Source organism: Pyxicephalus adspersus, chromosome 1 (genome assembly GCF_032062135.1).
Source record: "Pyxicephalus adspersus chromosome 1, UCB_Pads_2.0, whole genome shotgun sequence".
In the NCBI taxonomy this organism is placed as follows: domain Eukaryota; kingdom Metazoa; phylum Chordata; class Amphibia; order Anura; family Pyxicephalidae; genus Pyxicephalus; species Pyxicephalus adspersus.
The window spans coordinates 78,674,881-78,690,947 of record NC_092858.1 but is presented as its reverse complement, the minus strand read 5'-3'; the positions used below and the strand labels follow the sequence as shown (position 1 = coordinate 78,690,947).

Below are 16,067 nucleotides of genomic sequence, written 5' to 3'. Positions count from 1 at the left end.
AACAGCATTTCTTTCTACATAATTTTCTATTAGAAAATAAAATACCAAATGCATGAGTTATAGCAAAATGTTTATTTATGGTCTTTTGGTACTGCAATTATGGTCCTTACCATAACATTAAATTGTTCTGGGTTATAATTTTTTTATGCCACAAATAAAGCATTTTCATAACACGTCAGTAAACTACAGATGTCTGTATATCATAGTTTCTCAACCTGTGACTTTATACCCAGGGGATTCTATAAAAAAAAATAGTGTATGAAAAGAAAGTATGAAATGACAATGACATTTGCAAACATGTCTGCTGGTATACACATTATAGAATAAGTTGAAATTATTGAACAAATATGAACATTTCAGGCATTTTATGAACAACTAGTCCTTTGTGTGAAGTACAAAAATGATGCAGCCAAGAAAATAGTATTTATGTGTAAAAAACCTTTACAAATGTTACTTTAATGTAAATATGGGTTATACCCATTTATGTAGATTTAAACCTTTATAAAGACCTGACAGTATGTATTTTGTCTTGTGTCTTTGTTATATCTTGTTATCTGCAATAATCTGTAGAGGAAGTATACATATAAAGGTGTTTAAAACAGTTGAGTACTAAAAGGGAGAACACTAAACATTTTATCATATTTAAATCTGAATGTGCTGCAAGACAACATCGCCTTCAATCTGCAGTGTGTCTATTTCATGAAGATGTGGCACACGATGATTAAAATTGCACACATGGTTCCCATTAACGTTCACTTTGAAAGCATGGTGTTCACAAATAATTTCAATCTGTGTAAAGGAAGGAAGAAAACCATTTTAAAACTTAAATTTAGAGCCCCAGTAAACATAAAAAGTCAACATGGATAAAAATAATTTATAAACATGAATATATAATTATTTACTTCTTGTATTTTGATGTGCCATTTACCTCATGAGACATTTCAATATCTGAAGTGTTTGCTAAAGGTGACCAAGGAAATTGAGATGGTTGAGTGTGCAGGCAGCATTGAACTAAAAGTTCTGAGGCAGAGTGCTACATAAACGATTGTGCTCCGTTCTGCTGAGCATGCAATTCATGAGAAGGAGATAATTGTGAACACAAGTCCACTAAACATAATCCGTATTCTAAACGTAACTGTTAATACCAAGTACAGTTTTTCCAACTTGGCATGACATAGCTAGAAAAGGACTGAAGCAGCTAATGCTCCTTTTCTGAATGGGTTGTGTGGTTATTTGTTATTATGTGATAATGGAGGTGGGTGCCCACACTTCAATTGGGCTGTACAACTTTACAAAAGATGAAAATTAGGTCTGGCTACATAACTCTTCCAATGCATGTATCAATCCCATTAATCATTATAAATCTTACCACAAAGCTTTGGCCAGGGGCAAAACCCATTCCACAGCTGGACATTTTACGCTCCTCCTTTCCCCACCTATTGTTCAGATGGCTGTTACGAACAATGGTGTTTTCATCAAATCTTGGATTGAAGTGAAAAGCAATACCACCATGGAATTTCAGGTTAACATGGAATCTGTAAAAAGAGGAATTTTTCTGAGTCTTGAAGTTAAATATTTTTGTGTTTTTGCTATATTTTGTAGATAATTGAGTTGAAACTAGTTACATCCTCCTTATCAGTAAAGCAACATTTGCTTCCCCCTAACCTTAAGACTCCTTACCTTGAGACATTCCGTGCTCAGCAAAGTTGTTAATTGTATTTCTTGTTATTGACTAACTACTAAGTGCCTTCCACCCTGCTGTCTGACTATATAAACTGCGATGTAACAATAAAGTTTTGAGAGTGATTTAACTACACATTGAGTTGTGTCAATACTCGCTCTGATCTGGGATCAGCAAGAAATCGCCATAACAGAATCTAAAAGAGGTTTAGAACAATATGTGAAGATTGATAAATGTTAGCAAGGAGAGTATCTACTACAATGTAGCATTTCTGGTAGGTACCAGCCTGCAAATAATAACATATTACCTCTTAGGATGTCCAGTGACGGCTCCTCTGATGACAATCACCTTGTTAGGAAATAGGCCACCATGTATAGTAGTATTGTACGGCACTACCTAGATGCAAAATAAAAACAAAGATACAGTTCAACTGTTCTTAAAATGAAAATCAGTAAGGTAAGGTCGGTTTCAGATGAGTGGTAAACTGCAAAAGTTGGGAACTATTTTGAACCCCACTACGGATGTAAGTGTCTCATTGATCCAGCTTATGGCATAGCCAGTTGTAGCTCATCACGTTCATATGGACTTGTTCTATAATGTTTATGAAATTTCACCACTCATCCAAGCAGCTTTGAAGTTGCCTAATCCTATCACCAGGATGAAATATATTGTGTTTAGGTAAATAGGATTGTCCAAGAACAAGACTGAAGGTGTAAAAATGAATAAAAATTCAATCTTTTTTCATAAACCAAAAATATTATTGAACCATGATACCATAACATTCTGGGCAGATTAGGAAGGGAGGTGTGTTTTTTTTTCCTCAATTAAAATTGTAAAAATTTTCAAAGGGTAATATATGTGAATGGTAGATAGTACTGGAAGGCCTGACCCCTGTTTTGGAAAAGTTGAGCAGTTTTACTTGGCCTCTTGCCACTCTGTCAAAAATGTGCACTTTGCTGTCATTGACAGAAGATCCCTTCACAGTAGTGATCCTAGTGTGAAAAATGTTTCTAAAGCAGATGATAAGTGTTGGAGAAAAGAGTATATGCTAGCTATTTCCACAGATTCCGCAGGACCCCTAGAGTCTATTGCACAATGATACTTCACAAGTCCCTGCAGCTCCTACAGATTCTTCCTCTGAGCTCACATTATTGTAGGCAAGAAGGAGACCCAGGAGATTGCTGAGAACCGACACTTTTGGTATGGATAGACTTTGGAGGACCAGTTCTACTGAATGAAGTGGCATTTTCAAGCCTAATAGCCTAAAAGCTATTACAGTCACATATTAAAACTTTAGGATTTTAAAGCCAAAGCTTTAAGGTCCTAAAAAAAGGCTAGTCCTGACCTTCAAAGTTTGCCTTCTTACGTTGTGTCGCACTTTGGTAAGGGGTTGTTTTGGATTCATGATGCATAGAATTCTTGTGTGCCTCACTACAACAAACTAGGTTAGTGTGTTGCTGGGCTTGAAAGACACAGGGATGAGATACTGTATACCCTCAAATATAAACCTATAATGTCATTGGAAAAATAGTTTATACACAGGTGACTGCCTACTTGGCAGCCCTGGGACTGCTTTTCTCTCTGGTTTGACAGGCCAGATGCCTGTAACAACCTTTACATGAGGACACAGTGCCATCTACCGTTGGACTACGATAATCTGCTAAAGAATAATTAGGTGCAATTGACCCATCATGACCAACTGAAAAGTAAAAATCATTCTGATAAGTAAAATGGAGAGAAAGATAAACAGACTGCCCTCCCCTTGTGATTTTCAGTTTTACTCATTTTAAATAAGTGTTTTAAAAATAACACATCATGGATGTAATTACTAACTTTTTATTGGCATTTCTATTTTAAATGATAGCCGTGAAGGCTGCATTTTGTGCCCTCGATGTATACTTGAGGCAATGTAGTTTATGTTCTAGTATATATGGTATTTGTTAAAGATCCTTCATGTTAAAAGTTTTTTTACAGTCAAGCAACAAATATGAATTTACAGATTTAGCCAATAAATGTTATAATTTTAACTGCACATATTTTGAATAAATAAATAATTTATTTACAAAATATAGTTTACTTACATAATGTGCTGTTTGTTGTGGTGCAGCAGTAAATGGCTGAAAAACACAAAAATTCAATAGTTAAAATTTGGAATTTTTGTTTTTTATACAAACAGTACCATTTAAGTTTATGAAGAAATTAGTAAAAAAATTAGTGATGTTAATGTAATCCAAAAATGTATATGATGAGATTTTTTGACCTATCCTCATGTATTTAAATACCACAGGTCCAGTGCACAAAGCTTTAACAAGGCACTTTATATTCAGTTCTGTGATTGTATTTTTAAGACGTCATTGGATTGAACTCAAAATAATTTAAATTCTTGAAAGGAAGGATACTCCTCCTGGCATGTATGCTTTGTGAATTGAGACTCATGTCTACATGGAATATCCAAAAAAAGTAATTAGGAATATTTAATTAATAGATTATTAATATAATTTTAATTTAGATAATTATATATATTATATATCAATGCTAGGACATGCATTTCTAATTTAATATAATAGTGGTAAAATGGTCTTTACATTTTTACAAATATATATGAATAAAGATTTCTTAATATTCCACTGCTCGCTCATTCTCCCCTCCTCCATAGAGCAGTACAGTGCACGTTCAGGCATCTTTCAGTCTTTTGTTGTTGGAAAGGATCGTTAAAAGTTCCTTTTCAATGACAAACATCTAACGTGTGTACGTAGCCCAAGACCAGATGTCAGGCACTGACCACTTTACGGAACAGCAAAAACAATAAAATCAAAAAGCAATAAAATATAAAAGCTTATTCTGTAAACAGAAAGTTCAAACGCCAGTAAGGTTTCAAAGGGACTGATGTATAGAACTTGGCTTTCCACCCTATGTACAAATTTGTGTTCCAAATTTTCTGACACCAAGTGCCCCTAACAAATTTGTATAAGGGAAAGTCAGTTTTTTATCCATTACTATCAGGATTACAGTATGTGATGAATTGTTTAACTTGAATACATAAAATCTTACATTGCATCCAGGAAATGGCTGTGGAGGAAATCCTGGCTGTGGGGGGAATGCTGGCTGAAAGAATGATGACAGTAGTACAAATTATTATTATAATTACATTAAAATACATGCTGATTTATCAAACAATAAATTTGATAAAGAATTAGGCACATCTCTGTTAGACTATATAACCATAAATACAGTAAAAACAAATTGGCGTGAAATGGAAAAATTAACAGAACCCTTTCAGACTTTGAAAAACTGTGCTGCTAGCTACTCAAAGCCACCCCTCTTCATCTACAATGCTGTCAAAAGGTAGCTTGTGTGGTTTGGGTTGAAATGTGTTCCTTCCCCCAGGGGGGAAATACAATTGTGTGGCCAGAACAGACTATTTGCTTTCAGGAAAAGCAACTCGATCCACTGCAGCCACATGCATACATGTGCACAAAACAGTTCCCAACCACTCCCAATCATATATAGAAATGGGGTCTTTAGTACTGTAGTATGCATTTTATTGAGGCATGGCAAAAATAAAAAAAAAACTAGTTCAGCCATTTAGGCAGGGTTCACAAGGAAACAGTCAGTGTAGACCCAGCCTAAGGAGAAGAATAACAAGCAGTGTATGACAGCAAAAAGGGACTAATCTAAATTTTCAGTATTTTTAAAAATACTGAAAAGGGGGTCATGTAGGGCCCTTTAACAGGCGCTATTGGGCATTTAAGCAAATACACAAGCATGAACCTTTTTTCCCCTAATGCACTTCAATGCTTAAGCAGTTTCCTGTCTGTGCATTTTTATGCTCTAAAGTGCAATCTCTAGAAGAGAGCATCTTAATAATCTTTAAAGCTGTAGGTAAAGAAAAAATGTAGCATCGAAGGTGAAAATTGACAGCAGGGTTTGGCATTGTAGGGTAAAATATTGTAAAGTGCTTACATTGTACATTCCTGCACCTGGAAACTGTTGGGGTGGAAACCCACCCTAGAAAAAAAAATGCAAAATGTAAATATTACATGCACACACAGTTATGAGAAAAAGTACTCCCTAATATTTCTAACCTGTCAACACGTCATTGTGTATTTATTAAATATTAAGTCAACATGCAGAAGCAGAGTGTAAAAATTGAGGGCACTCCTACGATTTCCATACGAATTCAAGCAGAACTAAACCTGCGCTACTCACCTATTCCCGTTTCATCGAAATGGTGTCACCATCTTCCCTCATTTGGACATATTTATGGAATGAGGTAACACCTGAACAGTTCATGCATTCCTAGCACATGCAAGGGAGGCTGGGATTGAGAGTTTTAATGTCAATCAACTGTGCATGCATGTTCCTCAGTGCAATCAGACACCTAAGACATCGCCTGTCCCTTTCTATAATAGCGACCTGCCTGAAATGGAAATTTTCAAAGTGGGAGGTTCCACTTTAAGAGGGTGAGTGGATGCCATCACGGTATCACGGTAATGATAATCTGATGCATTTGATTAATTGTTCATCATCTAACCTGACCACAAAAGAATGGATGAAAAGGAAAAGAATGAAAGTTTTGCAAACCTCAATGAACTGAAGCAATGGTGTTGGAAAATGGGCCACAATTATTCCACAAGGATGTGAAGGTCAAGTAAACATCCTATTGAAAATTAAGGCACAATTAAAAGGTACAGAATCTTACCCCTGGAGCCTGAATGTCAACACTAGACAAACTAACACAGCCATTTACTGTTAGAGTGTTGACTCGATGGATGGGAATTCTGTGATGATACTCCAAATAGTGATTTCTGTTCACAGAAACCTGGAAGGAAAGGATACTTTTAATAGAAAACAACACAATAAACATATATACACATATACAGATTCATTTAAAACCCTGCATCTTCTGTAGTGCAGGTCTAAAGCAGGTGTGTCTGTCGTAACATTTATTCACAATACTACAACACTTAAGGACCTATTTACCAAGAAGTAGCACTTTATTAACATCAAGTTTATAAAAGTCAGATTCTGTATAGTGGCGATCAGGGCTTTGATCGCCATACTGTACTTACAAGTGGTGATCAGGCACTCCCAAGCATTTCAATATGTAACTTGTAACAAATTTGGTGGCATACTTTTTGAAAAGCAGCAAAGTGGATCATGGCTTAAAAAAAGATGATTTTAACTAGTTTGTATGCAGACACTGTTAAACTACCAGCAGTAATCTCTAGAGCCTCTTATTAAGAGGTGGGGTAGTTAAACATTATAGGAGTTTAAGCCTATTCATGAACTGGCGATCAAGTCAGCTGATGGCTACTTTTATAACTGGGGCCATCTGAAAACTGCAGCCAATTTAGTAATAATATTACTTGTGCCCCTTAGCTGTGAACAGTTTCTCAGGATCATATAGCTGACTCCCATGTCATGAGAGAGAAGTAACCGTAAAAGAACTGGTTCCCTAAATGGTTAGTTTCTTCAAAAATCCTCTGGACACCCACAGAGGTTATCTCATGTAGGCAAATGATCTGCAATATGCCACTAGTATCCCATGTTGATTAATAAACCCTTCCACAACTTCCCCCCTTTTCTATAAAATTAGAACTGAAACATACTAATATACTAACAACTGTGTACATGAAATCAGTATTCAGTGTACAGCGCTGCATACTATGTTGGTGCTATATAAATTCTGGTAATTATTATTAATAATAATACTAATAATACTACCACATGATGGTACACTATTATAAAGTGTCACCATATTGGTCTTGTCTAGCCACCTGTGTAATTCTTAGCAGATAAATTAGATCATTTATGTAGTTAAAAAACACCAAAAACAGTTGAATCCTGTATTTTTTTTTGTACTCACGATTAAACCCCCCCCCCCCCCCAAACTCCATTTACAATCTAGACACGTCCTAAACGTTTTATCAGCAAGTTTTTTGATTTTGTGCAACTCTGAACATGTTGCTTTACACCTGCTTTTTACTTTGCTCTTTTGGGTTTATTTATTTCCCCTTTCAGTTTCCAGTTCATCACATTGTGGTTTGAGAACCGTTTTACCCCATTTAGCTATACGGGTTGGAAATTTTCTGTTCATTCCTTTGTGCACTTGAAGTACTAGATGAATTTTTACATTCCCATTATTGGCCAGATTTATTTAGTGAATGTAGCCATTATTTGGAATAGAACTATTACCTCCCAATTAAATTATGCACTATTTATTTAAAAAAAACATGCACGTGAGAAATTTTCCATTAGCAACAAATCAGGTCCTTTATATAAAATAAACTTAAAGGGTTGAAACCACCCTACGAGAGCACAAGATTGGAGTTTTATAACTGACTCCAAAGGGAGGATCCCAGCAGTATATACCCCTCCTCCCACATGATAAGAAACTTTCCTATTTGAAACAATGGCAGTCAGATTTGGAGGTGGAGCAGAGTGCCCAAGAATGGCAGGATCTATCAGTGTCCATTTAAAAAATCTCTCTGAACTCTTTGATAATAGAGGCCAATTGTAAGGTTTTGGTGAGATGGTACCTGGTCCCAGTTAGGATCCATAAGGCCAATCCCTCCGTCTCTCCTCTTTGTTTTCAAAGATGTGGTCAGACTGGCACTGTGCTCCATGCTTGGTGGAGATATCCTAGGGTTCAGAGATTTTGGATCCACATTTTGGACCTAATATACTCTGTCACCCAGGTAAACATCCCAAAGAAAATTGAGTGTGCTCTTTTTTACCAAATAGAGGACATAGCTCCAAAACAGTTAACTAATTAAATATATCCTGTTAGCTGCTCAAATTACCATTGCTTGTAACTGGAAAGCTTCCATTATTCGCCTTGAGTTCACCCAAAACCTGTACCTGTACTCCTAAAAACAACCTTAACAAGTTCTACAACACATGAGACCTGTGGTTAGCTTATATTCATGTATAATTCAAGCAGGGAACCCTAACGGTCCCCCCCCCTTTCTTCCTTGTGTAACCCTTAACTCCTTATCCCCCCCCCCCCATTTTTCTCCTACTTTTTTCTTCAATTTAAATTTTAAATGTTTACAAAGAGGGTGAATGATAAAAAGTTACCTTTACCCGGCAACCTTTATGGTCTCATTCTAAACTTGATATGCCTGTATACCTCACAAGTTTTAAATCTGTTAATAACACTATCCTTGTGCTATTGCACTTTTTGTATTATATTTTTTATTGTCAATATTGTAAAACTACTTTATTGCCTGCTGTATGTAGACTTCATAACCTAAGAGGTGTTGAACTATGTTTGACCTCATATGATTATTCTACTGATGTCTGGTTACTGGTTGGCACTCTTCTTTTTTTGTTTTGAACCCCCTTATTCACCCCTCCCCTTTTTTCTTTTTTAATTTTGCTTGTTTATTTTTTTATCTTACTGTTATTTTATGCAAACTTTTTGTGTAATGGTATTGTTTACTTTATTTAAAAATCTTTAAAAAACTTTGAAACAAACAAAAAAAAACATATGCACTGCAGCGGTTCACCTAATGCAGCTTCCTGTAATAGTGTGGCAACAATGCTGCACTGCTCCGGAATTCAGAGCAGAGTTGTTATTTTTACATGGTCGTTTCTTCTTGCACTACAGTAGATAAAAATGTTGCAGGAGTTTGTGGTTATCAGCATTGTCATTACCAATTCACAAGCCTGTAGCTTGTCACCTGGCCACATCTGGGCCTGCCTACTGCTTTCTGGATTGATAGCACCCAATCTATTGCAGAAACCCTCCCACTCCAACCTGCAGTGTCTAGGGGAGGGGGTTTGGGCATATGAGACAAATGAAGGATAAATACATACTTTGTAGTCATGCTGTGTAACCAGGATGCGGATCTCAAAAGGATGTCCTTTGCGAAAAGGCATCTCACGTTTGTTTTCCTCCTTTCCCCAGTTATGGTGTTCGCTCGTATTGCAGACAACATACCCGGTATCAAAACGAGGGTTGAAATGGAAAGCAATGTCTTTATTTCCACACTCAAAATTCACAGCAAACCTGTACAATTATAGAAGAAATCAGAATATATGAAGGAAAATATTCAGCAGCAATGCTGTGTAAAGGCCATCTTAATACCAAATATAACTGCAAAACAAAATCTAGGTAGATTCTTTGGCTGATTAACATACAAGATATTACATTTCCAGTGACAGATGAACAAATGAGCATTGTATACAATGTACTGTACTGTTCTATGGAGAAGGGAGGACTAGTAACCAGCATTCCACCGTGCTATCCATAGGAGTTCACAGTGATGGTTCACAGCAGATTGTTGGGGACTGCAGTACAAAGCAGATTTCACCTGAGACAAGCTATGGTGACAATATTAGGTGTAAAGGGGATGCAGCAGAATTTCCATATAGTTGGTAGATATTGTATTAAACTTTTGTCATTTACAGAAAGCCTTTTTACTGTAAACACTGGAAATAAAACTTCAATATAATAATATTAATAATAAACCCATATAACTTTAGTCACATACTTTACAGAAATGTCTCTATGCTACAACTGATAAGCATTTATACTTTTCAGTCAAGTGATGTCAAGTGACCGCTACTTGCAATCATTCATAGTAGACTTAAGCTGCGTACACACCTGCAATTTTTCTCGTTGGAAAGGATCTTTCACGATCCTTTCCAACGAGAAAAGACTGCACGATGCATGAACGATGCTGTACATACAGCACCGTTCATGCTCTATGGAGAGGGGAGGGGGAGAGCGACGGAGCGGCACCCTGCTGCGCGCTCTCCCCTTCCCTTTCATTAGGATCGGTCGTCGTCCATCGTCCATGGATCCGCCAGGACGGTCGTTCGGACGATGGACGACGACCGACTGTACACACGGCAGATTTTCGCCCGATAATTGGCCGATACCGATTATCGGGCGAGAAAAATTTGCCGTGTGTACGCAGCTTAATTTCACAATTTAAAAGGAAAAAGAAAAACAAATAGAAAAATGCATTTACATTTGTGTGACAGTTCACTCCCTGAATGCGGAATTTTAGCTGAATGCATTATTCCTTTCTTTGTGAATGTAAATGACTGACAAGTACAAGTATGAAGTGGTGTATCCAATATATGTTTAAAACAGTTTGCAAATCCATCCTGTATAAAAGGTAAACATGTACTCTATTTTAAACTTGTACAAGTCTTGCCAAGAAGCTGATTCTGCATTGAATCTGCTACTTTTGTTAGTAGTTTTTTTTGTTTTTTTTTAGTTCTGTGAAGTCACCTGCAATACCTATGACTAATAGTGCACTCCTTTACTGGCCATTGTGTCAGTGGTACTGTAGTGCAATGGCAGAGCACAGCATAAAGTTAAGGAAAGATTTAAACTTGAGTACAGGTAAATTTAAAGGTGTCCTTAAATGCCAAAATCACAAATACTAAACTGATTGCATGTCAGTATGACACGGACATTTACACAGAATTCTTTTTTCTTCCAAAAGTTAATATGGCATGTTTTTTCCATGATTAGTGTATTTTATGTTTTATTACCAGGATGCAAACTGCAAATTGTTGCTGACAAAGCTAACATTTTTATAGCACCATGACCACAAAAAACAATTTGCTTCACACCTTCTAACATGATCATGATGTACCACAGCTTGTTCCCACCATATTATGATTTGTATATAAATCCAAACATCTGTGCTTATTCTAGTGGATTATCAATATATAATATAATTCCAATAAAGATGTCTAGGGCTTATTATTGGGGGTATATAATATAATGGGGTATTGAACTATTCTGATAAGGTGTTGTCTGAAAGAAAGGTCATGCTGGCCATGTCGGTACTATTTTTCTGACCACAATCAACATTAAAAAAACAACTTAAATGTTGTATGTTTTAGGTACTCCATAAATCATATTTAAAAAAATGGTCACCTTATTATTAGAATTTTTATACTATATCCCTATTGATGATGATACTGTAATGTACGTTTAACATTACATGTTCCCCCTATGAAGGATTTTGTTTGTCACAGCCTAATTTTTTTAGAAGCTATTTACCCTGTCCACACAGTAAATAAAACACATATATAGCATGGAAAGCCATCGGTCGAGATTATGTACGTACCTGTCACCGGAAGGAAGGACAGCTCCACTGATTACCACTATAGTCCCATCATTTAGGCCATTGTGAAAATGAGTGTTGAATGGAACAGGCTGAAAAAACAAAGATGGTATTTTTGTAAGAAAAGATTTTGTAGTTATTGTAATTATAATTAAGCTATTGTTTAAATTATTTTTACATATTAGAACAACATCATATGGTAACATTCACACAATCACCCATTTTTCCTCCAAACTATTTTAGGCTGTATGATAGCTGATGAGTTCATCCTACAATTGTAAGATGTTTATGCACTGCAAAGAAAAAAAACATCTGGAAATGTTTTGGTTGCTGCAATAGAGACATTGTTTGATTTATTTTATTGTTTCACAATCTGAAGCACTAAGCCCAAAATTTGATTAAAGTGATAGTCTTCTAAAAAATAGAGCATCAGCCTTGACTTTTTGAGTCTTGAACAAGAGGACGGCAAGATCTACCCATTGTAAGTCCCAATTCCTGTGTGTTTGGGGTATTCTCACCCATCTTTGTGTGTTCCAGACATTCCTGTTGCATTTTCTGCAATATGAAATAAATAAAAATTTCAGCAAGGCGCATAGGAACCCCTAAAGTCTACAGAAGGTGTGCTGACAAACTGACTGATCTAATTTTAAAAGCTGTCCAGGGCAATGTATTATGTAATTGACTTAATAGCAAATAATGTAGAAGACTAATTTGTATACAAATGTTGCCAGTTTACTTTTCTGTAGGACTAGTTCAGGTGTGTGTGTGTGTGGGAGGGGGGACCCCTTCCTCTTACCTGTGAACAGAACTGTGCTCTTGAAACTACATATAACATCTAAACCATATTTTGAATGAAAAGGGATGGTAGTAAGCAGTTTAGTGCCGCCTGCTGTAATATATTGAAATGCTGATTCATTAGGAAACAAAGCAGATGGGGTGGCAAAGCGGTTGGCAAGATGCCAGCTGCAAGGAGATGCCCAGGAACTGCTGTTCCCACTGCTTGTCTGCACAAAACCTTAAAAGTTTGTTACACTTAACCCATATGATTAATATTTTCAATGGAGAAGAAATGTCGTTAAGAAAGTATGTTGTTCACTTTTTGCATATCTTATTATGTGTTGCAGCCTAGGGCAAAATTTACCATGGAAGAGATCAGATTTAACAAACCTTTCCCATGAAAAAGCTTTGTATTTGTGAGAGAATATTATTATTATTACGCAGTATTTATATAGCTCTATCATATTCCATAGTCATGTCACTAACTGTCCCTCAAAGGAGCTCACAATCTAATGTCCCTACCATAGTCATATGCCATTAATGTAGTCTGAGATCAATTTAGGGGGAAGCCAATTAACCTTACTCCATTTTTTTTTTGGATGTGGGAGGAAACTCACGCAGACACGGGGAGAACCTGCAAACTCCATGCAGATAGTGTCCTGGCTGGGATTTGAACCTAGGACCAAGAGCTGCAAAGCCCAGAGTGCTAACCCCTGAGCCACCGTGCAAAGCATGATAAAATGGGGTAGGTGAGATGTTCCTCATGTAGGGTAAAGCTGATGTGTCACCAGTCCTGCATGGACCTTATTTAGGTTTCTCTTACTGTTTATGAGACATGTTAAGTGGCCATTTAAACTTTTCCCAAATCTATAAATACAAATATTTGGGTAATGGTAATTGTGTGAACACTTTGTGTCCTAGTGAACAACATCAATGTATAGATATAAAGGAAAGTGATCTGTTCATCATTTACTGAGAACAATAGGAAAGGATGAAGCCAACATACAGGAAAACCATGTAAAGCTTTGTTCTGGGAGCTGTGTGTGCCAATACAATGCTGTGCCAGGAACACTAATAGAGAATGTATTTGTATGAACTCTGTCATATGACTAACTCAAAACAGATGTCACACAAACCGGGACACACAACACAAACACACACACGACGAGCTGCAGTACTAATATATATATATATATATATATATTGCCTATAGCTGTCCATGAAGCCATATGACAGGACCCCCTCCCTGCCCCCTTTCTCCTCACAGCACCCAGGGCCGGGCCCCGCACTCACCGGGTTGTGGATGGGTCCGAGGGACATGCTGAGGAGGGTGGATGAAGAAGTTTAGGGCGGCTGCTAAACGATAGAAAAGGCAGAAATGACCTGGAATGGCTGAGTGTAGCACTTTATAACGGTGTAGTGAAGTGACCCGCCCAGAGGAAGAGAAAACCTCACCAAGACTTCCCAGTGTACTCAGCCTATGTAATCCAGCCCTGTTAATGTCTGCTGACCTCCTGTGTGCTCTCTGTGACTAATAAAAAACATTTGCAGTACTGTAAATAAAACGTGTAAATTGTATTCTGTAATATGTCCCATTTATAATCACACCACTGTCCTGTATACTCCTGTGGCTGCAATCCATGAGCTAACTGCACCACAGGTGTGTAGCAAACCGCTGCTTTGTGCCCAGGAGCTGCACACTGCAGCACAGGTGAGGTGTTTGCAGGTATTTCCTTTGTGTTTTCAGAAGTGTGGTTATTCCTTTCAGAGGAGGAAAGGCAACTGCACAACCAGAAGCTTTATGTTGCTCCTAGGAACTGAACAAGGATGCATAAGCAGTCCAATGACCAAAGTGGTTTCCAACCACTCCAATTAGGTTGAATGAGGCGAGAATGCAGTACACCATGCTTGACCGCAAGTCTGAAATAGGACAAAATGTCTGATACATAGACAAGGAAAAGATATATACAGATTATTTTTTAAAAAAAATAATAAACAAGTAAAAAAGTTGTGTAAATGTTTAAAAATAACAATACTGAAGCATTCATTATGGCTCCAAATTTACATTAGAAGAAAGCACTTACCCCCTAAAATAGGGTGCTAAAAAGGTAAAGGTATGATGGAAAATCTTTTTCTTCTATTCTGAGGATGCATTTACTAAGATTAGATGCAGATTAAATCAGACTTCTCTAAGGCAATGACACACATGCAATAATTGCCGCTAGTAAGGATCTTTCACAATCATTTACAACAGGGGTGTCAAACTTAAACACACAAAGGGCCAAAATTAAAAACTTTAGACAAAGTCACGGGCCAACCTTGAAATTTATTGAAAAAATTGAGGAAATATTTCCTTCTCATTAAATATAAACCCTTTTCATAATGAAACAAAGAGATTTTGCTTCACATTCAATCTGGAACAAGCTTATAATAGAGAAAGAGGCCTCTTTCTTTATTTTTAGCCTTGTGAGTTAAATTTCAATGGTAACCTTTTTGCAAAGGCAAACAATATAAAAAAAATTTTATATGAAAATCTAACCATTCAAGTCCATGCCTTGGAGTAGCAAGTAAAAGTATATCTGAGTGGGAGTGCTGGAAATGCCAGATGTGGCCAATGCGGAGCTAACTCTTACGATCATTCGTCGTCCATCGTCTGTGGATCCACCAGGGTTGTTGTTCGGACGATGGAAGATTCTGGGGCGAGATTATTATCAGACGAGAACAATTGCACATGTGTACCTAGCCTTAGAAAAACATCAAATTACTGATGGCAAAGCATGATAAAACGTTGGGCTTCAGCCATTTGCAGAGAGGTATTCAGGCCACCAAACTGTGTTTCTAAAGCTGCGTACACACTTCCAATTTTTATCGTTCAAAATGAACGACGAACGGACGAACGATCGATTGGGCAAAAATCGTTCGTAAAAAAATTAACCAACGACGCCGACGAACGAGGAAAGTCGTTGGAAACGAACGACCGGACCGGCGGATCGGATTGGACGACGATCGTTGACCATCGTTCGTGTGTACGATCGTTCGTTGATCGTCCATGGTCTGAGCATGCGTGACGAACGAACGTTCGTTCACTTCCTGTCGTGCACGTCACTCCCTGTATCGCTCAAACGATCGTATCTATTGTGTGTACAATATCTACGAACGATCGTGTCGTTATCTGTATGTGCAGGATCCGTGCTATACGATCGTTCGTAGAAATGGTGCAGGATCGTTCGTCGTTCGTTTAACAACGATAATAATTGGAAGTGTGTACGTAGCTTAAGTCTCCTGGCTCATGTTTGTTTGTCATTGTTGCATCAAACAAGTTAATCTCACAGGGGATTGTGTCAGAACAATTCAGTACACAACAACATCACCCAGCCTTCTGGCTAGATCTGAGATGAATTGGGTTTGACCTGTAGTCTGTCCATATACACAGCACACCCCTGCCCTCCTAGAGAGGACAAAGTGGAAGGAAGATTATCGCAAGGACTGACATATAGACATGGGAATGATCT

General features: G+C 37.3%; 1 protein-coding gene and 1 long non-coding RNA gene across 2 annotated transcripts; one reads left to right on the top strand and one right to left on the bottom strand.

Annotated features, from left to right (window-relative positions):
- Positions 1-57: 57 nt before the first annotated feature.
- Positions 58-14,010, bottom strand: LGALS9 (galectin 9). The gene is made up of 10 exons (XM_072415444.1): positions 13,849-14,010; positions 11,782-11,870; positions 9,506-9,698; positions 6,384-6,503; positions 5,645-5,689; positions 4,733-4,786; positions 3,763-3,798; positions 1,989-2,077; positions 1,370-1,535; positions 58-789 (listed from the first exon to the last, which is right to left on the bottom strand). Exons 1-10 carry the CDS (start codon positions 13,873-13,875, stop codon positions 643-645), a joined length of 966 nt encoding a protein of 321 aa, XP_072271545.1. The 5' UTR covers positions 13,876-14,010; the 3' UTR covers positions 58-642.
- LOC140333657 (uncharacterized) lies at positions 12,195-13,942 on the top strand. The gene is made up of 3 exons (XR_011921409.1): positions 12,195-12,259; positions 13,164-13,300; positions 13,823-13,942. It is a non-coding gene; the product is annotated as an uncharacterized lncRNA (long non-coding RNA).
- Positions 14,011-16,067: the final 2,057 nt, after the last annotated feature.

What these genes read in the sequence shown, in the direction of transcription:
- LGALS9 (XM_072415444.1), bottom strand. Translation starts at nt 13,875, where the DNA reads ATGTCCCTCGGACCCATCCACAACCCG. An exon ending in GTCCTTCCTTCCGGTGACAG is followed by an intron (nt 9,699 to 11,781) that starts GTACGTACATAA and finishes ATAATTGTACAG; the next exon opens with GTTTGCTGTGAATTTTGAGT. An exon ending in CACAACAAACAGCACATTAT is followed by an intron (nt 2,078 to 3,762) that starts GTAAGTAAACTA and finishes TTTTGCATCTAG; the next exon opens with GTAGTGCCGTACAATACTAC.